We start from the raw sequence: 26,239 nt of genomic DNA on the forward strand, positions 1-26,239 counted from the left end.
GGCAATGATTTTTTGAATCTGACACAGATAGTAAAAGCAAAAATAAACAAGCGGGACTAGATAACACTAAAACGTTTCTGCACAGCAAAGGAAACCATCAACAAAAGGAAAAGGTAACCTACTGACTGTGAGAAAATATTTGCAAATCACAGGTTTCATAAGAGGTTAATATTCAAAATATATAAAGAACTCATATAACTCAATAGTAAAAAAACAAACAATCCAATTAAATAATGGGCAGAAGATCTGAATAGACATTTTTCCAAAGACAACATACAAATGGGCAACAGGTACATGAAAAGGTATTCATCATCACTAATCATCACGGAAATGTAAATCAAAACCACAATGAGATCTCACTTCACACCTGTTAGAACAGCTAGTATCAAAAAGACAAGAAATAGCAAGTGTTGGTGAGGATGTGGAAAAAAGGGAACCCTTGTGCACTGTTGGTGGGAATGTACACTGGTGCAGCCACTATGGAAAATAGTATGGCAGTTCCTCAAAAAATCAGAAATAGAGCTACCATATGATCCAGCAATTCTTCTTCTGCGTATTTAACAGAATAAAATGAAAACACTAACTTAAAATGATACATGCACCCTCATGTTCATTGCAGCATTATTTATAATAGCCAAGACATGGAAACAACTTAAGTGTCCATTGATGGATGAATGGATAAAGAAAATGCGGTATATACACACAATGCAATATTATTCAACCATAAAAAAAAGAATGAAATCATGCCATTTGTGACAACATGGATGGACCTCGAGGGCATTACATTAAATGAAATAAGTCAGGGAAAGACAAGTACCATATGATCTCACTTATATGCGGAATGTAAAAAAAAAACAAAAAACTGAACTCATAATACAGAGAATAGATTGGTGATTGCCAGAGGCAGGGGGTAGGGGGCTGAGATGTGGGCAAAATAGGTGAAGGGATCAAAAGGCACAAACTTCTAGTTATTTTCTTTTCTTCTACTGTTACAAATGTTTCTTTTCTTCTACTATTGGCTGGGAAACCAAATCAAGATCCCTTTCTAGGGGCTGGCCCCGTGGCTGAGTGGTTAAGTTCGCAGGCTCTGCTGCAGGCGGCCCAGTGTTTCGTTGGTTCGAATCCTGGGCGCGGACATGGCACTGCTCATCAAACCACGCTGAGGCAGCGCCCCACATGCCACAACTAGAAGGACCCACAACGAAGAATATACAACTATGTACTGGGGGGCTTTGGGGAGAAAAAGGAAAAAAAAAAAGTTAAAAAAATCTTTTAAAAAAAAAAAAGATCCCTTTCTAAGCTGGTCAAAGACCTGGCCACAATTTTCAGGGTGCTTCATGAAGTGAGCGCTCAGCCGGGGAGTGGACCCTCAAAGCAATTAAGAAAATGGCTGTACAGACACAGGACAGGAGCTGGCTGGGAGAGGAGACCAGGTTGGAGCTGCTGGGAGGCAGTAGGCAGGGATGGCGGTTGGGAAGATGGCTCAGAGCCCAGCTCGGCTGCTGAGGACCAGGCTGTGGGCCAGGGCAGCAAGCAGGAAGACAGGCTCTTCTCCAAAAGCACGTAAAAGCCCCCAGGCTCAGCCTAATAAAGCTGCCTCCTCTCCTAGGCTGAAGCTTTAATTTCCATCCTCTCTACTTCTAAGGCTTTAAAAGCCAAAACGCAACTTCACAGAGAAGAAACCCAGAGAAGACTTTTAAAACTCCAACAACATCCAAAAGAAAGAGGGAAGTAGCTTTCTTTTCCAAAGCATAAATGCAGTCCCAGCTAGGGAGGGCATGCTTTCTCATGCAGATCACCACCCAGAATTCATTCATTCAACCCCCAGATAACTGAGTCCTGTTACGTTCCAGGCACGGAGCTAGATGCTGGGGATTCCTCCGTGAACAAAACCAAGGCAGACACTGCTGCCACGATCCTCCTGTGTAACAGCCCTTGAGTAGGAGCCATCAGCTTTGACCCAGTCTGCTGTGGGGAAATTATAAATCTACAAGGGCCCCAGGAATTCCTAATTCTGGGGTGGAAAACCAGTTTCATCTTGAGTATCACCTGTGATAGATCTGTCAGCGATCACTGCCTACCTATAGGGAAAAGGATTCTAAGACTGAGTCTAGGCCGGGAGACAGTGAGGAGCAAGAAGGCTCTGACTGATTCGCAGTGCCTTCAGGGGCCTGGGAGGCAGGTGGTCCCCATCACCTGACCTAATCCAACATCTGCGCTCTGAAACAGAGACCACGCCCCTCAGAAGTAACAGATTTGCCTGAATCACATGGTATATTAGTGGCAGAGTCAAAATCAGCACACATCTTCTAACTCTTGGACCAGTGCTCCTTCTGCCACACTACTCTAGTCCAAGTCCACCCACCCTGAATGTGCCTGATCTCCTCTACTACACTCCTTGAAAAACTGAGAGCAAGAGGCAGAGGGTGCAAACACAGCCTGAAGAAACAGTGCAGGACTGCAAGTGCCAGTTCCAACGTCTCCCCAGGAACAGAGATCGAGATGCTCAAGAGAGTCCAAAGATGGCGCCCGGCCTGCTCTTGCAAGAGTATTAAGCAAGAATTACCAACCACAGAAACGCAGATATATACCAATCCAATGATTAAGGCCTTAGTAATTTAAGTATTTCTCCCAAAGGGTTTTGATTATTGGCTAACACTATAGTGAAAGGAGAAGTGTGTGTTCACAGGCCAGCTGTACAGTGGGAAAATTAGAAAGGCTGTTTAGATTAGAGGCATGCATGCTGCTTGTAAACTTGGCTTTGCTCTTCTGACATTTCATTAAACAGCAAAGTCTGCTTCTCTTTTGATAGCCAACCTCTTCCAGTCTACAGACATGGCAAAACCCCCAGCCAAGGCCGTGACGAGAGTTCCATTTCGGTAACCACCTCCTAAAATCCTGAAATGTACATGCCATTGCTGCTTTCCTCCTGTTCACTCCTCCAGGGGGACATGCCTCTCCCCCTTTTCCCATGGGCACGCTCCTGGAGAGGGAAGGGAGGGAAGTGGCCCTTCAGTGGTGCCTGTTGTGTTTGTACAGGCACTGCACTGAGCACCGTCGGCCTGGAAGGCTCTGACTGACAGCTCCGGCCTGTGGTGACCACTAGCTGCCTACCCCAATTCTGTTCAGGTGTGGATGCCTGGTCCTAGAAGATGGAGGGGGGGTGGGCCCAGCCCCACAGATGAATCTCTCAGCCAATTTGGGTAACTCCAGTGTTCTCAGCAGGGATTGCAGTAGGATGGGCCATCTGTGGCAGTTCTGGCCATTGAGACTTGAGGAAAAGTCTATTGGGGGTTCTCAGGAAGATTCTTCTCTCTTAAAAAGAGGAACAAGGAAGAGTGCCTCTGGACCTTGTTGTCTGCAATGCGGCCATTTGGGGACCAAGAAGAGAAATAGGCTGCTGGGAGAAGCAATGCATGGAGGCTGCCACAAGGGGGCTCCACAGAGCCACTGAATTAACCATCCACCAGAAACCACTGGTTCAGGGTGATGACGCCTCCCTCCCTCAGGATGTTTCCTTATGTGAGGTATTAACAGATGTTCTTTGCAACTAAAGACACCTAACTGTTTCATGAAGTTATTGTCACCCTTATTTTACAGAGGGACAAGAAGTAGCGAGAGCTCATAAGCCACTGACCCAAAGGCACACGGCTAATAATGGCCAGAATGAGAACACAGCTGAGCATGTCCAACCCTGAGCCCTGTGTCTGTCTTCCCTCTCCCTCCTGGACCTCCTCAGGACACTGCATACAGAAGGTACTTAATACATGCTTGTTAATGAACAAGCAGCCTTTCTGCTCAATCCTCCTGTGAAAGCTTCCCAGAGACTAGCTGTGGATTCTCTCAGAAACCGAAGCAGCCACCCACAGGCTGGCTCCTCAGCACCAACCAAGAGTCTCCATTTCAACCATCAGAGAAACTTCCCACACACTGGAGATGCACAACCCAGATCCAGAGCCAGGGAAATCTAGAAACCTGAACTACTGTGCCCTGGGGCCTCCACTTCACTATAGCGAGAAAAGCCACAATCTCTCTCACATGGCTGTGACTTCCGGATTGTAAAAGGCCTGAAAAAAATCAAAATTGGAGCACAATGCTAACTACACATTATTACCAAAGTGACCGGCCACCCCACACTGTGACTGCCCCACCTCTGTTCATGTTATAGTCTATATAATACCTTATCTCACTCACATACAACTAGGGAGAGAAGGAGGAGAAAAATGACTGAGCAATTACAGACGTTCGACCTTTCAGATGGAGTTATTAATTAACTGCCAGAAGTTGATGAGATGCAGCAGATCTGAAAGATGATAGACCAACTGAAGCTGATGCAGAGAGGGGAATTCAGAGTCACCCTTGGGACATTTTTCTCTTTCCAAGCTCTGTGCATCAGCAGCTGGACTGGAAAAATCATGTGTTTTGTGGCCCTGGCTTAAATCCTGAGTCCAGGCAAACTAATCAGATTCTTCATTTCAGGCTCCTCAGATGCAAAATGAAGATGAACCAATTATTCTTCCAACCAAACAGTGCTTAGTAGGCTGCGAGCACTGTGCAGGACCAAAGGTGAACAAAAGGGGACATTCCAGGAGGGACACAGACATGGAATCAGAAAGTTACAACATGCATTAACACACAACATGCCTGCTGTCCTAATATGGGAGTCGTGGGGTGATGTGGCTGCCGAGGGAAGTGGGGGCTCACGTGAGGAATTGGCCAGGTGAAGCGGAGGGAGGGAGTCTGTGTGGACAGGAGTGAAGGAGCCTTCAGACAAGGTTTGGAGGTGAGAAAGAGCCTGGGGCGTTAATCCCCGGAACTGAAAAAAATTCAGGGCACTGGCCTGGAGAGTATGAGGAGAGGAGGGTATGAGGGGACAATGGTGAGAAATGAGGCTCAAGAGCCAAAGCTGGGCCTCGTCAACCAGAGGGAGGTGTGGACATCATCCTACAACAGTGAAGAGCAGAGAAGGGCATAAGCCAGATAGTGACGTGATCTGATTGTCCGCCGTGTAGAGAACCAACTCGAAAGGGTGAGACTGGGTGCAGGAGAACAAGCTGGGAGACTCCTCAGACATCCAGGTAAGAGATGGTGGAGCCTGCACCAGGGACAAGGCTGTGAGGCTGGGGCAATGGGGACAGGTAAGACAGATATTTAAGAGGTAGAATAAACTAGAGAGAGACGAGGAATAGGAGAGATGGCGAGGAAGGAGCCACATCAATTCTCAGATTTCTGGCTGAGACAACGGGACTTAGGCCTTACCAACCAGCACCTCAGAGGGAGTCACAGAGAGGCGGGTTTAGAGAGAAGACGAGGAGTTCAGCGACAGGGACAGTCCAGGTGTCAGACACTGTGAAAAGCCCAGGTGAAATAAACGTCTGCTCACCTGAATTCTAACAGGAGTTAGAATTCCATTCTAACTCATTCCAGGCAACCCAATTTGTATACCACATCTCATCAATTTTAATATGCACTTTTTTCACATCTTAACATCTCTGAAATCAGGATGTTTTAAAATTGATGGGTGATGTGGTTTAACTGGCAGTGTTCTTTCTTAGTGGTACATCTTACAATGGATGAAATCTTGGATTTGATGAAATACGATACTGTCTATCAATCTTAGAAGAAACCAGTACTTGAATGCCTCTCCTTAGGGGTTACAGCCTACCTAGTTCCAAAAAGAGTGAAGTAGCCTTTCAAAGGAGAGCTCATAGGACAGGATGATTTCTGTAAAAAGACAAAAACCACTCCCGGGATCAAATATTGGAAAAAAATCCCTGGAATGCCCTGCCTTCCCACATGAGGGGTTATCAGTTGGCCATGTTACACTGTAGATAAAAGCAACAGAAGGTCAGAGAAGGTCAAACAAGCTTCCAGAAGCTCCCAATCCTACAAGCTAAAACCAAAACCAGGAGACAGAATAGTTTGGGAAAAAACGGCAATAAATCAACTGACTTTCAGACAGGACAGAGATGGGTGTGTCCTGAGGGTCTCAAGAAAGACATCTTTTAAAAAGAGTGGACTTAGTGGAGGCTTGAGAGCTTCACTGCTGTTCTTCCCACAAAGAATCTGACGACAGACGAGGCCCGTTAACAGCTTACTGATATGTTCAAGGGCTTCATACATCTTTATTCAAGAATTAAATCAGCATCTCCTGTAACAAACAAAACATTCTGAGAGATCGGTCTGCATGCTTTCTAGACTTTTCTGTGGCCCAGCCACGTGTCTGAGTCCACACTTATTTTGGGAGAAGCCAGGCTGCTGCTCCATGCGGGAACCAGAGCCTCTCCAACTTTCCCCGAAGTTAGTCCTTCCCCCAGCAAGGCCCAGCGAGGCTCCCCACGGAGACGATGCACCGCCTGCCTCCTGCCGGGGGTGGGGGGCCGGGGCTCCAGGACCTGAGCCTCAGAATGCTACATCAGAAACTCCTAGGACCTTCATTTCTCTTCTGAAACTCTGCATCTCCCTGCCAGTCACCAAATGCTGAGTCATACCTTTCCTTCCAATAGCTCTGACCTTCCCCAGCCTTTGTAGCCAGGCTCTATTTGTGGCTAGTAATAACAGCAATAATTATGGAAGTGGTCACACTAATAGCTACAATTAATAGCTTGCCATGTGTCATGCTTCCTTTATATTCTCTCAATTAATTCTCACAGAAACTCCTTGGGAACACTAATCCCACTTTATTAATGAAGTCTCAGGCAGTGAAGGCAGAAAGAGATGGCTCCTATGTCTTGGTTTAAAGAAAAAGATCTTTTTCAAGCCAGGAGTCAGGAGAGGTGGTATATTAGTGTTTGTTATATTATTCTTTATACTTCTATGTTTCCACAACTAATTTTTTCCATTTTGAAAAATGAGGCTGAAATTTACCACTCTGCAACCAGCCTAAAATTACTCTCACCTTCCCGCACCAAGAGCAGAGCATGAAGAGGTGGGGCTGGCCGCTGCCACCTCACACTGCGGGATGCCTTCACCTCGTCTGTTTTGACTACCTAAAGGCAGCCCCTGAAGGAGACACAAAGAAAAGAGAATAAACAAAAGGACCAGATTCAGGACACTCTTGTTCTCCAAGTACATGTGGCCAGAGGTCTTTAAATTGTTGGGCACAAACTCCATATGTTAAAAGTAATGATGCCAGCACTGAGTCAAGCACAAAGACAAATGGAATGATTTTCAAACCCTCTCCTGGCCACAGGGAAATTTATTAAGTAGAAAAGAAGACCAGCCAACTTTGCTGCATGGCATTTTTAAGAAAGACATGGGGGCCAGCCCCGTGGCCCAGTGGTTAGGTTTGCATGCTCCACTGTGGCGGCCCAGGGTTTCACTAATTTGGATCCCTGGTGCGGACATCGCACCCACCGCTCATCAGGCCACGTTGAGGCGGCATCCCACATGCCACAACTAGAAGGACCCACAACTAAAATATACAGCTATGTACTGGGGGGATTTGGGGAGAAAAGCAATTAAAAAAAAAAAAAGACAGACATGGGCCCTCAAAATCCCTCCCCTCAAACAACTCCTAAATAAAGTAGGAGTTGCTGGCACACTGAAAGAGTACTCACGAGAGCTACTGCAGTAACTTTAGAGAGGTCAAATGGGGGCCATAACAAAGAGTAGCATTTGAAAGTGTTTCTTGTGCATAAAACTTGTGGAATTTGGAAGTATTTAGATATACTAAGACTTTAGGTGTAATTTTAAAATATTTTAAATAATTATGAAGCTTTATCATTGCCATACCATTGCCTGCATGATCTATTAGTTTCATATAATTTATAAGTTGGAACTCTTAATGAAGAACCAAACTTCTAATTATCATGTATTCATAGAAAAACGTAATGTTTTACCAAAATGTGCTTTACAATATGACAGAGAATGAGTGGGATCTGCCTGTATGGTAACAACCACCTCAACTCCTAAATAGCCAGGAAAGCACAAAATGGTGCCATCTCTGGAAATCATCTGAAACCAAGGCCCTGAACTCAAGCGAAGGGGCCCATGTGTGCACTCCGAGTCCACTCACTTCTGACAGTTAGTCAGCAGAAAACCCTCGAAAATCATCTAGTCCAACTATTTCAGCTAAGCTAAGGAAACTGAGGCCAGGGGCAGAAGTGACATACCAAGTCTACAGAAGCTATTGACCGGGAATAAACTTCCCCACCCCTGGGCGATTAGAAGCAAACATGAGTGGCAGAGATTGGGTGGGGTGTGGCGGTTATACTCATGGCAGTGACAAACGGCAGCAGACGATGGAAGACAAGGCAGAAAAACTAAAGAGTTTATTACAAAATGATAATGGATCTTAAGAATAAAACATGAATCTGAGTCATTACAAAAAGGTCTCAATAAACATCTTATTCTCCATTAAAAAAAAGAAGAAGAAGAAGAAGAGAAGTACGTGATATATCTTAACATGGTTTCCATCAAGAATGTTTCACGAAAAACATAGAGCTCTCATTCACAGGGGTCAGCTCCAGGGTTCTGGAAGGTCTACTCCTGTGGCATGCCTTCATGCCCAAGAATGCTAGATAAATGTTATCTACACATCTCATGGATAATAAAGGTAATACTCTGAAGGCTAAAATAACCTGTATACAGATGGCAACTTATCTAAATGACCTGAAATAAAAATGACTGACTGCAAATAAGCCCTCAAAAAAGTACAGGACTTAAGCATTACTAATTACCACTCCCAAGGCCACATGTGTATCAGACAGTATCTTATCACTCTAATGATGCTGTGGGAGTCCAAAGACAGGCAGACGAGGTAGGTAAGAATTTATCACTCCGGAGTGAGGCAACAAGAATGCTAGCTTTACATGAGCTCCATCCCATGGCTGAGTCTTCCCTCCCCTCCCCTGCAGCTCACCTTTACCTCTTAGCAACAGAACAAGAAAGAGATGGCTCTGGGACAAGATACATCTTCCATTTCTAGACTTTAAATTTGTTCTTTGTCATGTTCCTGATACCCCTCTTGCCCCAAGCCTGGCCGTCCCTTCCCCAGCACCTCTACAATGAACAGGATTTCTGAATACCCTCCCAAGGTGATCTCATCCCCAAGTGCGGGCGCCTCCAAGCGGACAGACCTAGCTGTTCACATGCGCTTGCTCAGGAGAGCGCCTAGCCCACTGTGCACTCCCCAATACCCTCGCTGGGGACCCACAGTCACGCTCTGCCTTTACATTCTGTTCTATAATTTTAACTACTTGTATCTCAGCCAGCTTCTTTGCTTCACAGTCGCTTCAAGAATGATTTAGAGGAAAGAACGGGAGCTTTGGCACCAGAAAATACACTGTTGAATCACAGCTCCGGCACCCAGATTGAGCTCTTGGACTGAGAACGAGTCACTTCTCCTTGCTGAGCCTTAGATGCTCAAATGTGAAAGGAGATGGCCGCGCAGAGGAAATGAGCTGATGTCTATAAAGTGCCTGACACATAGTAGGTACTCAGCAGACGCTGGCTTCCTTCCTCTCCCTCTCTCCCTGTCTCCCCACTTATAACTGCAGCCTAAGCTTCTCTCTCTTCAGACTATCTTCTCCCGTCTCTACTCGCTGACTTTTCCCCATATGCTTCCTGTTGGCACTAGCTTCTACACCTGAATCACGAAGAGTGTTTGAAAAACCTATATTGAGAAATGTGATTATAGAGCATTGCCAAATTGTGGTTCTTGAAATAGAAATAACAAGACTGCGAAATAGGGCTGTGTGAAGACTGAGGGAACAGAGGCCCTTGGACACTCCCAGCCCTCCCGTCCCTCTTCCTCCTTATTTGTCAGACTTAGCAAATAAAAATGCAGGACGGCCAGTTAAATTTTATTTTCAGATAAACAACAAATATTTTTTGAATACGTCCCAAGCATTGCAGTAGAGAAGGAAAATGCCTCTCTAGCAAAGAAGAAAAGCACTAGAGAGAGGGAAATTAAGACCATGACTCTCAGAGAAAGAGGCGGCTATCCCTTCCACCTGCTGCCACCAGAGAGAGCTTAAAGTTCTCTGACCAAAAGGGAGTTCCTGCCAGAGTCCTGACTCAGTGGAGTCCTGGAGTCCAAGAGGCCAAGAAAGTGCCAGGAAGCAAGAGTCAAATAACAGCCACGGTCTTTCAAGTCCATTAAGCGTCAGAGCTGAGTGGAGAGGTGAATGGGTTTTGCAGACTGCAGTTGCCCACGCATCCTCAATGTTTATACAAAATCTGTCCACCAATGCTTGATACGTGAGTTTTATATTTTTCACTCATTCATTTTTTTAACAATTTTGTTTGATAAGCAACTGTATTTTGTATTTTATATAATCCTAAGAACGTTGGAAAAGAGGAGATAAGCTACCCATACTTAAACACAAATGAGTTTTCTCTCAATTGATTTGGATTTGCATTTTCTGTTTTAAAAGAAAGAGGGTGATATAATTACACATGAAAATGCACGTTACTATACAAACTGAAATATCATCTCTTGTCAGGATTATTGCAATAATCTCTCAATTGCCCCTGCTTCCACCAACCCAATCTCTTCTCAACCCAGCAGCCAGAAGGATCCTTCTAAAAACATAAGTCAGATCATGCTCTTCCCTGCTCAAAGTCTTCTGGTGGCTTCCCACTTCTCTCCAAGTAAGAGTAAAAGTCTTTCCCATGGCCTACAAGGTCCAACAGGACCTGTCACTCACTCCTTTTGGCCCCTCTGATGCAACCTCCTCTTGCCTAGCTTACTCAGCTCCAGCCACACTAACCTCTGCCTCCAACACTCTTGCCCAGCATACCCCTATCCTCACTCCCTCGCCAACTTCAAGTCTTTGCTCCCATGCCAACTTCTCCAGGATGCCTTCTCTGGCCACTTTTTCAAATTATCGTCTCCATTCTTGGCATGCCCTATCCCCCTTCTCTGCTACATTTTTCTCCATTCCATCGATCCCCATAAACTTATCACACATGTTACTTAATTGTACATTTTGTGTCTCTCCACACTAGAATATAGGCCAGAAATGTTGACATTTTGTTCACTGTAGCATCCCCAGCATGTAGAACAGTACATGGTACACAGTAGGCACTCAACAAAATTATTTATTGAATGATGAATAGACATAAGGTAAAAATAATGAGGAATTATACTCAGGCAAAATGTCTTTACTGAAAGCTAAACAATGAATAAATGTGGGGTTTTCTTCAAGACTTCCAAGTTGGAAACCAGCTCTTCGCCTGAAGCCCCTCACTTGCTCTCTTCTCCTAATCAGAAAATGATTAAGAGTCAGCAGGGCTTTTGATTTTCCTACTTCTGATATTGGTATTCATAAATCTAGGAGAGAGCATTCTCACTGTTGGCATTTTATAAATCATAAGATTGGGGAAAAGTACATATTTGCCTGAAGTAACATCCTTTTCAAGTGCTTCCCAAGTCTCCACCCGCAGGCTAAGAACAGTCAAGAAACTCCAGACTAAAGGATAACCTCCTCGTAAAATTTCACCACAACAGGCATTCAATAATGTTTGTTGACTGGCCAAGTTCCCAGCTGTCACCATTTTAACAAAGCTCCAACCGAACGACCTTTAAATGTGAGATGTGTCAAAATCCAAAATGCCAAACAGAATTCTCATTACCTCTCCACGGAATCTCTGATGAGCTGCTGCAAGTCCACCTCCTGCTTCCTCAGGGTTCCAAACGAAGACTGGCTCTCCCTGAGGCCTTTGTCTCCAAAGTTCAGCTTGACCTTCCCCAGTGCCGTCTCAATGGTCCCACTCACATGGTTTTCAAACTTGCCCTCGTATTTCACAAAGTCCGACTCCACGACCACTGAAGGGAACGAGACATGCAAAGGAATCTGATGATGGCACGGCTATATCTGTGCCTTAGGTCACCTAGCTTCCTCAGCCTGTGGAGACCCATGGGAAACATGAGGTTTGCACTTAGACTGGAAAGCTGGCAGCCATGCTGTGCGTGTGCGCAAAGGAGAATGGCGCCAGCGTACTGGGTGCTGACTGAGAACATGGCGTGAACGGGTGGTCACAGGCTCTACTGGGTGCTTTTTTGTTTTCTCGTCTTTCAATTCCAATCTATACATATAGACAAGTGCACAAAAAGTATCTGTAGAGTTTATCAAATAATTTTAAAGCAAACATCTATTTAACTACTATCCAGGTGAAGAAATAGAATATTTTAAATGTCCACTTTTCCAGGATGAAGATAGTAAAGGGAACAGGCAAGGATGACACCTAAGCAGAAAGAAAATAGCAGCTCCTGCTCAGGATGCTCATTGGAGTGACCTGCCTTGGTATCTGGCAGGTTGGCCATCTGGACCTGTCCTTAGGCATCTTCCCTTCCCACCCACCAGTCTTAGAGAACATTTCCCCGGCAATCATTACCACCTCCATGCAAAGAATTCCCTTCCCATACTTATCTGTTTCTACCTGACCTCTACCCAGTTATTCAACTCCTTATCATGCAATTCCTTAGCTCTATCTTCCTGATAGTCAGTGGGCAGGCCCTTCCTCCCTCCCTCAAGCTCGATCCTGGAACACACAAGCTCCAGACTCTCTATTCTTCTTTCCTGTCTTCCCAGACACTATGGAAGATGCCACCACCTACCTGGTGTCCCAGCTTCAATCAAGTCCCCTGGGAATTACCATGTTCCTCATCTGGTCATATCCAGGTGATTGCTATCAGATTGTCTTCCAGATCTGCCCTTTGTAGCTGACACTAAAGATAAATATCTGACGATCTCATACCTGAACTGCCAAATTTCTCATGTCTCCAGATTCTTACTGTTCTCATTTTTTTTAAAAGATTTTTTATTTTTCCTTTTTCTACTCAAAGCCCCCAGGTACACAGTTGTGTATTTTTAGTTGTGGGTCCTCCTAGTTGTAGCATGTGGGACGCCGCCTCAGCATGGCTTGATGAGCAGTGCCATGTCTGCACCCAGGATTTGAACCAGCAAAACCCTGGGCTGCCAAAGCAAAGCACATGAACTTAACCACTCAGCCACGGGTTCTCATTTTTAATCCAACCAAATACCACCATAAAAATAGTCTCAGTCATCATCATACCATCTACCTTTAGTCTCTTAGGAACTTCACACTTGGCCTTTTCCATTTCCCTCACCCAAGGCCCTCCTGGGTTCCTGGTTGTACTTCCTAAAGGATTCAACACCCTGTCAAGTCTGAAAGGCTTCTTTCCATCCATTCACTGCTCCTAACACCTGTATTTCTTTCACTCCAGTCTAGAAAACCCATTCTTCAAAAAGGGTTAGCAAACCCACAACATGACTAACAATAATGTACAACTGAAATCTCACAAGGTTGTAAACTATCATAATCTTAATAAAAAAAAGGGGGGTTAGCAAGAACTAATCACCAATCGTTATTTTTGCAATTTACAAAGTAGGGAATCATTTCTACCACCACCACCAAAAATAAGAAGGCTGTGAAAATGCCCCCAATTCAAAGCCTTTTCCTGTCACATCTCGTGGAATACAAGCACTGTGGGAAACGCTTTGGGAAACGGCATAGAGCAGGTGTTAAGAGCTCAAGATTTTATCACTACCCTAATATTCCTAGCAGGGAGAACTTACCTAACATTCATCTTCCTGAACCTCAGGCTTGTCATATGTAATTTGGAGATAATTAATAATACCTACCTTATGGGTTCTGTTACAAGCTGATGTATGTACAGTGTGTAATACAGAGCCTGGCACACAGCAAGTGCTCCATCTACCCACTGGGTTTAGGCCAGAGCAACGGCATTTTCTGATAAACAGGACAGTCCTAGGTTGTACAAAGTGCTACAGACAGAAATTCTATCTTCAGGTCACAGTTCTCTTCTTGATGAGGCTCATTACCACTCCTGGAAACTCTGTCCCCAAGACTGGATGGACCCCATAGCAGGGGGAGACAATCAAGACTGTTTGCATATTACAAAAAGCCACTTTAGACACACCTCCAAAAAAGATGTCATTTGTGTACACTTTTGCATCATGAACTGCTGCTGGTGGAAGGGAGAAAGTGAGGAAACCAGCAGGCTGTCACTGGGACTGCCAACCACCAAGTCACCCTCCAACCTTCACAGCCCTGGGCAACACAGACGCTCCCGCGTTGTTGCAAATGGCAAAAAAATTAACAAAAGTGAAGCATCCTGAGTCTGCTCAGCAGACAAAGTAGAGGACACGTCTTATCACAGCCCTCACACCAGCGGGACACAGAACCAGGGGTGAGCCCTGGCCTCAGATGAGGAGCATATTTGGGACTTCTCCATCTGCAGTGACTACAACTGGCCTCACCCACCTAACGCACATCTTCATGATCTTTCAGGACACCACAAAACAGGCACTTCAACAGCACAGAGCAGTGAAATTCCAGCTAGTCAGGGTTCCATGGTCTATTCTGTGAATTTTTTTCTCTTGCCCCTGCTCATATTTAATTATTTCACAACTCCATAGAAGTTCTACCAGAAATCCAGGGGGGAAAAAATGAAATAAAATTGATATCAACTCATTTGCACATTGCTTAACAGCTCTGACAATGAGCCCGGCTGAAGAAAGCACAGGCTTGAATGCTGATCTGGAAGAAAGTTTAGAGATTACTTGGCAACTCAAGTTATCTCCTCTCTCTCTTTTCCTCTTTAATAAAGATGTAGTCACTAAATTAGAGAGCTTTAGAGCTGAAAGAGGACTCAGACATCATTTAGCCCAATAATTAAGAGCTGACGATGCTTTCATATATCACCATGTTCCAAAAAGTAGTGTAGTAATGAGTACCAAAAGTCTTCAAAAAGTTCCCAACCTCTGGTCCAGTGTTACTATCTTTAAGAATCTATGCTGAGGCAATTGCTTAAAGGAAAAACAAAAACAACAATAAAAATTCAGACAAAAATGCTCATTGTAGCCTTAATTATTATGCACTACATTGAAATGGTTAAGCAAATTAAGGTGCATACATGCAAAGGAATATTATGTGTTTGTTGAAAACAGTATTAAAAAATATTTAAACCTATGAAGAAAAACTTAGATAAGGGTAAATAAAAAAAAAAAGGAATATATAAAAATTATATATAGATTTTTCAAATTTTGTTTTTAAAAAAACCTGATGCAGAGAAAAAAAAAGACCATAATCCCAGTATTAACAGGAACACTTGATGGTGGAATTTTTGTTGATTTATTTTCTTCATGCCTTTCTATATTTTATAAATATTCTTCTGTAAGAATGAGTCTAACTCCATTTTTGATGTTTGACTGCTGACAGCTTTCAAGCCCACCACTTCCTCTTCCCTGTGAGACATCTGAGTAAGCTGGTAAGAAAGCTCAAGTGCTCCCTCCATTGGTACCGGCAGGAAGTTCAAACCTCGCAGGCCCCAACCCACATTGCAGAATGATGCTCACCCCACCTCCTAAACACAGTAAAAACTAAACCCATCTCCTTACCCCTCCTTCTCTCTAGCTAATTTTTGGACCAGGGTGGGAACCTACCCTGCTCTCCCCAGAAAGCTTCACTATGTGAGTAAATACAACTTTTCACAACCCCCTGATGGATACATGGCCTGACCAACCTCAACACCAAACCAAATTTTGCGTACCAGATCCATCCCACTTACGCTGACTGGACACAACACCTACGATGGGCATGTCTTACTTTTAGACCAAAAACTGCAATATTAATTTTTAAAGATTAAGCTATAACTTTTCACGTTAGGCCTACAGAATCTCGTTCATTTTAAGAAAGGACATGTTTTTAAGACAGTAGACAAATAAACAGGAGAATTCATTATAAGATAGCTCCTTATAATCACTCAAGACAACACATGTCTAGAAGAAGAATCACCTTGTGTCCTGGGACTAAGTGTAGAAGATACCCAAGGAAACATACCTGGACTCAGACACTGGGCTTCTGTGAGTACGTCTCCAAGGGTGACAGATAAAAACTGGTACTTGGGTCTCTGCCAGCACCAGAATCTCTTTTTTTTGGTCACCAGACTTAGAAGTTGAGACTTATCAGAGTCATTCAAGTTTGATACTGCAATCAGGTCACCTTCAGCATCGACTTCTCTAAGAAAACTTCTCGTTGCTTTGGCAAACATTTTGAGAGCTCTAGATTACCTGAAAAAAAAAACAAAGTTACCCCCAAATTAAAGAAGAAATCATTATTTCATGGCTTTTTTTCTAAAATTATTCTTATTTCTCCCTAGCATCAATCAATATGTGTGAAGGAATACCTCTCCCTAGAAAAGCCTCTAGTTTGAGTTCAGTTGATATCAAGGAAATCAAATTTATATACTGAAAGAGACTATAACTGAGGATAGTCTAGGTTATGCTTCAGAAACAGATAACCTCCAAATCTCAGTGGCTTGTAACAATAAATGTTATTTCTTCATCACGCCACATGCCCAATAGAGGCCAGGAGAGCTTTGCTCATCATAGTCATTCAGGGATCCAGACTGAAGGGGCAGCCACCATCTGGAACATTGTCAGCCATCATCCAACAGGAAAGAGAGTTCTGGAAAGTGTCACACTAGCAATTAAATGCTCTGGCCCCACAACAAAAGACCCCGAATTGCTAAGGCAATCCTGAGAAAAAAGAACAAAGCTGCAGGCATCACAATCCCTGACTTCAAAACATACTACAAAGCTACAGTAATCAAAACAGCATGGTACCGGTACAAAAACAGGTGCACAGATCAATGGAACAGAATTGAAAGCCCAGAAATAAAACCACACATCTATGGACAGCTTATCTTTGACAAAGGAGCTGAGGGCATACAATGGAGGAAAGAAAGTCTCTTCAACAAATGGTGCTGGGAAAACTGGAAAGCCACATGTAAAAGAATGAAAATTGACCATTCTTTTTCACGATTCAGCAAAATAAACTCAAAATGGATCAAAGACCTAAAGATTAGACCTGAAACAATAAGTCTTCTAGAAGAGAATATAGGCAGTACACTCTTTGACATCAGTATCAAAAGGATCTTTTTGGACACCATATCTCCTCAGATGAGGGAAACAATAGAAGAATAAAGAAATGGGACTTCATCAGACTAAAGAGCTTCTTCAAGGCAAAGGAAAACAGGATTGAAACAAAAAAACAACCCACTAGTTGGGAAAAAAATATTTACAAGTTATTTATCTGACAAAGGGTTAATCTCCATAATATACAAAGAACTCACACAGCTCAACAACAAAAAATCAAACAACCCAATCAAAAAATGGGCAGGGTACATGAACAGACATTTCTCCAAAGGAGATATACAGATGGCCAATAGACACATGAAAAGATGCTCATCATCACTAATCATGAGGGAAATGCAAATCAAAACTACACTAAGAAATCACCTTACACCTGTTAGAATGGCAAAACTAACCAAAACAAAAAGTGACAAATGTTGGAGAGGTTGTGGAGAAAAATGAACCCTCACACGCTGTTGGTGGGAATGCAAACTGGTACAGCCACTATGGAAAACAGTATGGAGATTTCTCAAAAAATTAAAAATAGAAATACCATATGACCCAGCCATCCCACTACTGGGTATCTATCCAAAAAACTTGAAATCAGCAATTCCAAAAGTCCCATGCACCCCTATGTTCATCGCAGCATTATTTATAATAGCCAAGACATGGAAGCAACCTAAGTGCCCATCAACTGATTATTGGATAAAGAAGATATGGTATATATATACAATGGAATACTACTCACCCATAAAAAAGAATAAAATTGTCCCATTCACAACAACATGGATGGACCTTGAGGGTATTATGTTAAGTGAAATAAGCCAGATAGAGAAAAAACGAACTCTGTATGACTCCACTCATAGGTGGAAGTTAAACCTATAGACAAAGAGAACTGATTGGTGGTTACCAGGGGAAAGGGGGGGATGGGGCAGAGGGCACAGAGGGTGAAGTGGTGCACCTACGGCATGACTGACAATAATGTACAACTGAAATTTCACAAGGCTGTAAACTATCATAATCTTAATAAAACGTTAAAAAAAAAAAATGCTCTGGCTCCAAACTAACAAACATCATGTCCACCCACAGTTTGTCAGAACTAGTCACAGGGCCTCAGCCAATCAGAATGGTCAGGAAATACTATCCCACCAGGTATCTGGATACACACGCTGACTGCCGCAACCTGTATCTTACTTATGACCACTTCTCTGAAGGGTCAAATACGATTTTTCTCTACACTGTGTGATTTCCCCTATTCATAAATGAGAAGTAACTGGCTGTTACTTTTTAACCCAGAAATGAAGGCACAGTCATTCTTCAGCCAGAGGGAAAAAGAAGAAAGAGACACATCGGAACATATAAAAGTACTGTATTCAGTGGAAGAAGCATTGACTCCTGAATAAAAGGTGTTAGAACAACTGGCCGATGGTGTGGGAACAATACAGTCAGATCCCTATCTCATGCCAAACACAACAGCAAATCCTCAATGGGCTAGAGGAGTTTTTGAGGAAAAAGGAAACCATAAAAGTACTGTAAAAAAATAGGCAAATATTTGTACAATTGTAGGATGAGAAAGGCCTTTTTTTTTTAAAGATGGGCACCTGAACTAACAACTTGTCAATCTTTTTTTTTTTTCCTTTTTCTCCCCAAATCCCCCCAGTACATAGTTGTATATGTTAGTTGTGGGTCCTTCTAGTTGTGGCATGTGGGACGCCACCTCAGCGTGGCCTGATGAGCGGGGCCATGTCCGCGACAGGGATCCGAACCAGCGAAACCCTGGGCCACCTAAGCGGAGTGCATGAACTTAACCACTCGGCCACAGGGCCGGCCCAAGAAAGGCCTTTACAAAGGCAAATGGCAAATTGAGAAAATACTTGTAATATTTATAACAAAGAACTAGCATACTTAATATATAAAAAATCTTTAACAAATCAAGTTTTTTAAATACTGTAGTAGAAACATGAGTAAAGGTTATAAACAATTCAGAATACATAAACTGCACACAGCCAAATAGATATATATGCATGAATATATACATATGCATACACACACACATAAAATCATTATTACTCCAAAAAAAAGCACAAATAGAAATAAGATTTTTTTCAACTATCCACAGTCAAAGGTTAAAATGTCTAATGGGTAAGAACTGTGTTTTGTTTGTATTTGTACCCTGGTGTCTGGCAGTCACTTGGATAACAAAATCATAGAATTTGAGAGCTGAGAGTAACCCTGTATGTTAACTAGTTCAATCCACTTTCTTTAACATGAATCTCCTCTAGGCATCAGAAAACATTTGTCTTACCTATCACTAGTTCTTCTCTAAACTACCTTTTCTTAGATTCTTGTGTAGCTACCTAACCCTGTCCTTGTAGATTAACAATAGAATGAACATTCAAGGGAGTGATTCCAAAACATTCAAAAAGTTCCTTTCTGATAAACAGTGAACTGCAAAGAAGGAAAACTGATTACGCTCAGCCTCTCATCTCTAACTAATCTCTCACCACACTACACATAAGGATCTTGCATGCAATGGAGCACTCATTTATCCATTTATCAAAAGATTTCTTGCATCATTCATTAATTATTCTTAAGTGCCCAATATACCCAGGTACCATGTTTAAGCACTTAGGATACAGAGACAAAAAGTAGTCTCTCTCCTTAAGGAGCTACTGATTTGGTGGCCAGATGGAGAAATAAACAGCTAAGTTTTATTGTAGATATTGACACAGTTTGCTACAAGGAATGAACCAAGTAAAAGGCACCTAAATCAACTGGAGAGAAGCACAGGGTCCCAGAAGTCGTCCTGAAGTACACGGCATCCAAGCTGCATTTTGTGGGCGCAGTAGAAGCAAGCAGGCAAAGGAGCAGCAATCACAAAAGCCCAGCATTTGCAGGAGGTAGTGGAGGGGTAGGGAAGATTGTGCAAGGCAAGATCTGTGACGAGCAGGCTCGTGATGTCCAGGGGACATCACTCTGTGTTGAGATGCCATTACCACTTCCTTGACAGATCTGTGGAATTGCTTTTCAAGGTCTGGGATTGGTTCCTGCACTGGAGTGCAGGGTTCTAGGGTGAGGAAGGGCAAGTGACAAGGATGAGGAGGCCTCAGTCCAGGTCCTGAAGGTCCGTGCCTCCCCTGCTTGGGGGCCAGTGCAGCAGGAGCCATTGGAGGGGTTGTGTAGGGAGCAATGTGATCAAAGCAGTCACTTAGAAAGATCTTCTGAAAGCAAAACAGGAAACCAGCTGGAAGTGGACAAGATTAGAGGCGGACAACAAAGGATGATGCTGACCTGTGTTGGTAGCATAAGGATAGAAAAGAGGCTGGTTTGATGGTTTCCTCAGAACTCCGGTTGTTGGAGGTGAGGGTGGTGATGAAACAAGACACTCCCTAGGATGGCCTCCAGGTATCTCAGGTTAGCTATTGAGATGGAGACGCCAGTCACCAAGAGGGAATTCGGGAATTTGGGAGGATGGAGAAAGCACACTGGTGGGGAATGTAAGACAGTGACTGCTGAGAGTGTGTCTAGGATAAAGTGCAAGATTTATTTTGCCTAACACAGGAAAACAACTTTTAACAAAATAAAGTCTCCTCAATGACCTGTAGGAATTCACCCTGCTTGTCCAAGAAAAGAGCAGCAGCAGAATCTGCCTCGGTTTACCATTGGGGTCAGGATCTCCGTTTTTTATGGTTTCTGTTCTTTTCTGCGACAAACTGAAAGGGGCATCACTAACTTGCCTTCAGATTAAACAGGTTTCTAAAGAAGCCAAATCAGCCTGGCCATTAAAAAACAAAACAAAACATAACAAAACATAACAAAACCCATCTGCTGTGGGCGGCACAGCCTTAGCAATGACATCAATCCTCCCCAGAGGGATTAAAGAATGAAGAAAGGAAACATCTAAGTTAATTTTTCATGTTTTTTTTTCAATCTAACATCAAACACAGCCAATTTGCCTCCTTGACAAGGTAGGTTGCTTTAGGAAGAGTTAATGGAGGGTGGCTTCGCGTTGTAGGTCTTTATTAGAATCAGGCTTATTCAATCGAGGAACTCTTTGAGAATATTCTCCTCGTGAAGTTAAAATTAGAGGTTTCCTTTTTATTGTTATGTTTGAATACATAATACATTTAAATGGCTCAAGTATCTAGACTATGTAAAAAAATATACACCAAGAAATCCATTCCTACTCAGGTCCCATCTACCCTTTCACCTCTCTCTCCTTCGATATATTATCTTCATGTTTCCTTATACAAATATAAGTAAAAAGGGGTCTGCACACTGTTCTGCACCTTGCTTTTTGTCTTGGAACAATATATCCTGGAGATCTTTCCATGTTAGTGCCTTTTTCTTTACAGCGGCATAATACTCCATCATGTGGATGTACCATTGTCTATTTAACCTGTCCTGTATTGCCGATCACTTGGGTTATTTCTAAATTTTGGTTATTATAAAAATGCCACACGAAATACTCCTGATTGTATGTCTTCTTCACACATAGGCAAGAGTCCTCGAAGGGAGATTTCTAGAAGATCAATTAGATTAGATCAATGGGTAAAACCATCTATAATTTATAGGTTGTACCATTTTTCAATCTCGCCAATAAGGTATGAAAGTATCAGGCTCAGCAACAGAGTGTGTTATAAACTTTTGTATTTCTGTCAGTCTCATAGGTGAGAAACAGTATCTCAGTATAGTTCTAGATTATGTTATTTTAATATAAATGACACCAAGCACGGTTTTTTTATGTTTCTTTTTCTCAACCATTTGTGTCCTTGGCCCATTTTCTATTGTTTCTTTATTCCTGGGAACTTTCCATATAAGCAGAGATCAGACAAAATATAGACTAGAAATTTAACACAATAAAGTTTAGCATGTGGCATTGGGAGACAATAATCTGCCATACCATTCTCAAACATCTCAAGTAACTGTCTAGCCAGGAAAGATTAAACAATATGCCCAGGGTCAACTGAAGGATCTACAACCAAATTGCCTAATACAGACAAGTACAATAATGTCTCAATTAACCAGATGTCACACTTCAGATTCAAATTTCCAAAACACTCCAACCTGGAAGTAGATACAAATGGTCTCATGAAAGGTCTAGCTCAAAATGCTCACAGCCTAAAAACGCACTGCCTTTCACAGCTGTGCCACAGATCCTGGGCTCTCACGCAGGGCCTTAGGAATTCTATTAGCAAACAGTCCCTGTTCACCAGCCCACGTGGCTTCCCAGCTCCAAGTAGGTTAGAACTCAGAGAGCCAAAGAGAATGAGGTGAGGATATGCAAGCTTGAATCAGACTCCCAGGCAAGAAACTGCAAAGGAAGAGACCGAGAAAACAAGACAACAACACAAAGTCAGAAAAGCACACGGCCAACTGGGGCCACTGGCTGCTGGGAACAAAGAATCCTAAAAATTGTTGCCAAGGTAATGATCACATGAGAAGATACTATAATCACTCGTGGCCATTCTTAAAACTGGTTCAGAGTTAGAGAATGATCAAACTTTGAGTTGGAAAGGACCCAGTGCTTCCTCATACCCAATTCCAGATTCTTCTCCGGAACAGCTCCAGTTGATCACTGGGCCTCTGCCTGAGTAGTTCTAGGAGAGAAACCTCAACATCAAAATACAGCAGCTAAAGGGAGGGGCAGCTGTATGCTGAGTACCTGCTTTGTGCCAGGCATTGGGCAAACTTCTTTCTATGCATTTCCTCATTTAATCTTCACAACAACCCTGAGTAGACACTGTCCACATTTTACAGATGTGGAAAATGAAGTTCAAAGATGTTAGGTAACTTGCCCCAGATCACAAGAAAAAAAGCAGCAGCCCAGACATCGAGAGCAGGCCTGGTACCACCAGCTAGCCCTGGTGTGGCTAGCACTGGCCTGGCATTCTCACGTTGAACATGAACAATGCCACAGAACATCAACATCAGGCAAGACCACTCTGTGGTCACAACAAATCAAGACAAAAGCAAGACCTCTCACAATCTTGTCTGACCACAAACAAAAAAGGAACATGGTCCAAACCACAGAAACAACCAAACACCCCCAACTACCACCACCAACTCTGGCTAATGAGGGACTGCTGCGTCTTGGCCAACCACAGCTTTAGCCTCACTCTAGCCTGCCTTCCTTTCAGACAAGACTTATGAAGACACTCAATAGAATTTCTCCCACTTTCCGATAGCATCCAAACCAGGGCAAAGTCCTATTTCCCTAAACTGACCCCCAAATTGCCTAAAAACCCAAATCCTACAACTCCTTTCTAACACCCACTTACTGAGACGTCCCATGGTTCCCCACGGTGGGAGGTCTCCCTCACACAAGCCACAAACCCAACTTGTTCAACTCTAAGTGTGCTCCTGGAGTCTCTCACGGGTGGGCACTGAGTGTCACAGACAGAACGAGTGCCAAGCCCAGATTCCAACCGAGGTCCACCTGCCTTCCAAGCCTGAGCCCTTGACCACCCTCATGCTGACTCCTCGGTTAGCTTTTTTTTTAATCTGGGTACATATAATTTGTTTGGCACAGTAAGAAAGTGTGCTCCAAAGGGTCAACTTCAGTTCTGGTGGAAATCACGGCAATGGAACACGTTATTTCCCCACTATCTAGGGAAATGAGACATCGCTGAACTTGTCTCAAGTTAACAACTTCAGCACATTTCGAATTATTTTTAGTTTTCTAAATAACAAACTGAAATTGAGTCTGTTAAGTTAAAACAGAGGTGTCACCCTTTTATATCTTCCAGTGCTTACATCCCAGGACTTGAGCTCCTTTTTATAATAGGAAGACAAATTAAATGCAAGGTACTCTATCATTTCTTTCTAAAATAATCAGTATGCGAAATAAAAAACAAATGATGGTCACAAGACAGGCATGAGCTTGAAAAAGGAGCCAGGGTGAGGCAGCACAGGATTTTGGGAAGTGGAGTAGATAAGAAGAGAGATTGATTAAGAATAGAGAAGACTCTTCTGGTCCCTTGAGGGTTCAAAAAGAACAGAAAGAAAAGCGCTTCTGGAAAATACAAAGCTTCCTCCTAAGGCCGGCAAGCTAAGGGCCAGCAGCCTGGAGCGGCCGTGTTTCTCAGATCTCTCTGGCTCTCTGGGCTCAGCCACTCCCGGCTGTTCTCCTTTACAAGAAGAGCTCGTTGGCGGTGAATTTTGAAAACGATTAATTGACTCTATAGTTATTCAGCGGCTTCTCTGACCTCACAGCACTTCTCTCACTCCACTCTAACGCCGCCGTCTGTCTGTCTGTCTTTCTCCTCTTGAGGGCAGCGATCCCAAGACACCCATCTCTTTCACCACCCTATTCACTGCTTTGAAGAGAGCAGGCTCTGATTAGTGATTTTTTTCAAACACTCTACAACAAACGCCTTGCCACGGGCTGCCCGCTCGTCTTGCCCTCTCAGGTGCAGATGGGAAACCGGCTTCTGACACGGGGTCCGCACGTGAAGGCCCAAGGAAGCCACTGGAGCCGCTGTGATGTCATCCCACCCCAGGCCGAGAACACCCAGCGGGCTTGGTCTCCTCCCCAAGCTCGGGGCGCAGTGTCCCGGCCCCAGGCAGAGAGGGACTCGTTGCGGTCCAGACACTGATGCAGGTCTGCTCCAGCCTTCGGTTCCCGCGACCCCGCGCCCCCCGTCCGCACCCCGCCGGGCAAGCCTTGGCACACCCAGCGAGGAACTGGAAGACAAAGGAGAGAGGAGCGGGCAGGGGGTGGTGAGGGGGGAGCCGGGAGGTCCCAGCGGCCCTGCGACAGCGGGGGAGGGGGTGGAGGGAGGATGGGGAGTGGGGAGGGGGAAAGCTGTCCAGCTGCGGGCAGCGGGCCGATTCGTCTCCCTTGGGGGACAGAGGGGAGGGTGTCCAGACTCGCCCCCCACGGCCGGCCGCCCGCCCCAGGAAAGGCAGGAGCGGAGCGGAGCCCGCGGCCGCCTGCACTTACCTCCGGGGCCACTCAGCCCCGCGCCGCGCCGACCGCAGTCGTAGGAGCCCCGCGGGCCGGGCCGGGCCGGGCGGGGCGGGGGCTCGGAGGGAGGGGCGGGGGCTCGGAGGGAGGGGCGCGGCCCGGCGGGACCTTTGCTCGGTTCCCGCCCTTGGAGCCGCGGGCTGGGGGTGCTGCGGGGCGGGGGCCGAGGCGGGCCGAGCACGGCTGGCTGTCCCGAGACCTGCCCGGAGGCCCAGGGGTAGCTGGTGCCCTTTCTTCGTGTGTCTCCTCCGGAGGGGGGCGCTTACGCCCCAGGGCTCGCCTTGGCCAAAGTCCCCGCGCGCTTTCCAGGATGCGCGGCCTGGGGCGCCCCGGGAAAGGTTGGGGTCTCACCGGGGGAGCGAGCTCGGCCGTCCCGCAGAGGCCTCGCCTCCAGCCCGCGGTGCAGGGGGCCTTGCGAGCTGCGCCTCGAGGCGGGCGGGACCCGCCACCAGCAGTGGGGCGTGGACCGGCACGTGGCTTCGCGGTCGCTCTGGGGAAGTCCGAGGCCGCTCTAGCCTGTGAGATCCCCTGATTGCGTGCCCGGGAGTGTCCAGATTTGTGGTGTGACTGTGCCCACACTGAGTCCTGACGCTTGTTAATAATTCATGTAACTATATCCTAAGCTCCTTGAGGGTAGACCCCAGCATCCCTCACACACTAGGTGCTCAGTTAATGCCGAATGAGCGAATCTGAGAATAGGTGGTGCTCCAAAATTGCTTGTTGATTGACCGACTTGAACATTATACCCTTTCAGTGAGGATTTATGGATTATCTTCTCTGAGCAGTGCTCTCTGCTAGGCTGAGAGCAATGAACAAGAGAAAATGAAATTTCTGCCCTGGGAGAACTCAGGCTTATTGAGTTTGCTGCTGCCTTCACGGTGGCAAAGAGGCAGGCTTTCCATTGGGCCCCCATATGCCTTGGGCATCTTCCTAGACTGCAGTAACCCTGCCTCCTTGTGCTTAACTCAGTAAAGGCTTGCCTAACTACTCCAATGGAAAGTACAGCCAGTCCACCAACCCACAGGAACACTTCTATGCACTGATCAGCATCTGACAGACTACACATCATACTCATCTCATGCATTATCTTTCTCTTCCCTGGAATGCCAGTTCCATGAAGGCAGGGACTTCTGTCCATTCTGTTCACTATACGCAGCACCTAGCATAGTACCAGACGCATGGTAGACAGTCAGTAAATCATGGTTGAATTAATTCATGCCTCCTCTTGTTTGTTTCTCCAACTAGATTGTGGGGTCTTACTGTCTTGCAGTGCCTGGCAGGAGGTAGGCGCACAATTAATGGTTGTTAGATGAATGAGTGAACAGAAATGGTCGAGAGCGGTGGTCCTTTTTGAGTCCCCTGC

General features: G+C 44.7%; 1 protein-coding gene across 2 annotated transcripts in view; it reads right to left on the reverse strand.

Annotated features, from left to right (window-relative positions):
• Positions 1–25,342, reverse strand: part of GSDME (gasdermin E) — a 63,482-nt gene extending 38,140 nt beyond the window's left edge. Inside the window, exons 1-3 of one of the 2 annotated variants that reach the window (XM_070264143.1) lie at positions 25,228–25,342; positions 15,835–16,064; positions 11,581–11,773 (exon numbers count right to left, since the gene is read on the reverse strand). In XM_070264143.1, the coding sequence (XP_070120244.1) occupies positions 11,581–11,773; positions 15,835–16,045 (404 nt within the window). In that variant the 5' untranslated portion in view covers positions 16,046–16,064; positions 25,228–25,342. Of the gene's footprint in view, positions 1–11,580; positions 11,774–15,834; positions 16,065–24,852; positions 24,875–25,227 lie in introns of those variants that run through there. The other variant, NM_001081889.1, reaches the window with a different exon arrangement.
• Positions 25,343–26,239: the final 897 nt, after the last annotated feature.

Source organism: Equus caballus, chromosome 4 (genome assembly GCF_041296265.1).
Source record: "Equus caballus isolate H_3958 breed thoroughbred chromosome 4, TB-T2T, whole genome shotgun sequence".
Classification (NCBI taxonomy): domain Eukaryota; kingdom Metazoa; phylum Chordata; class Mammalia; order Perissodactyla; family Equidae; genus Equus; species Equus caballus.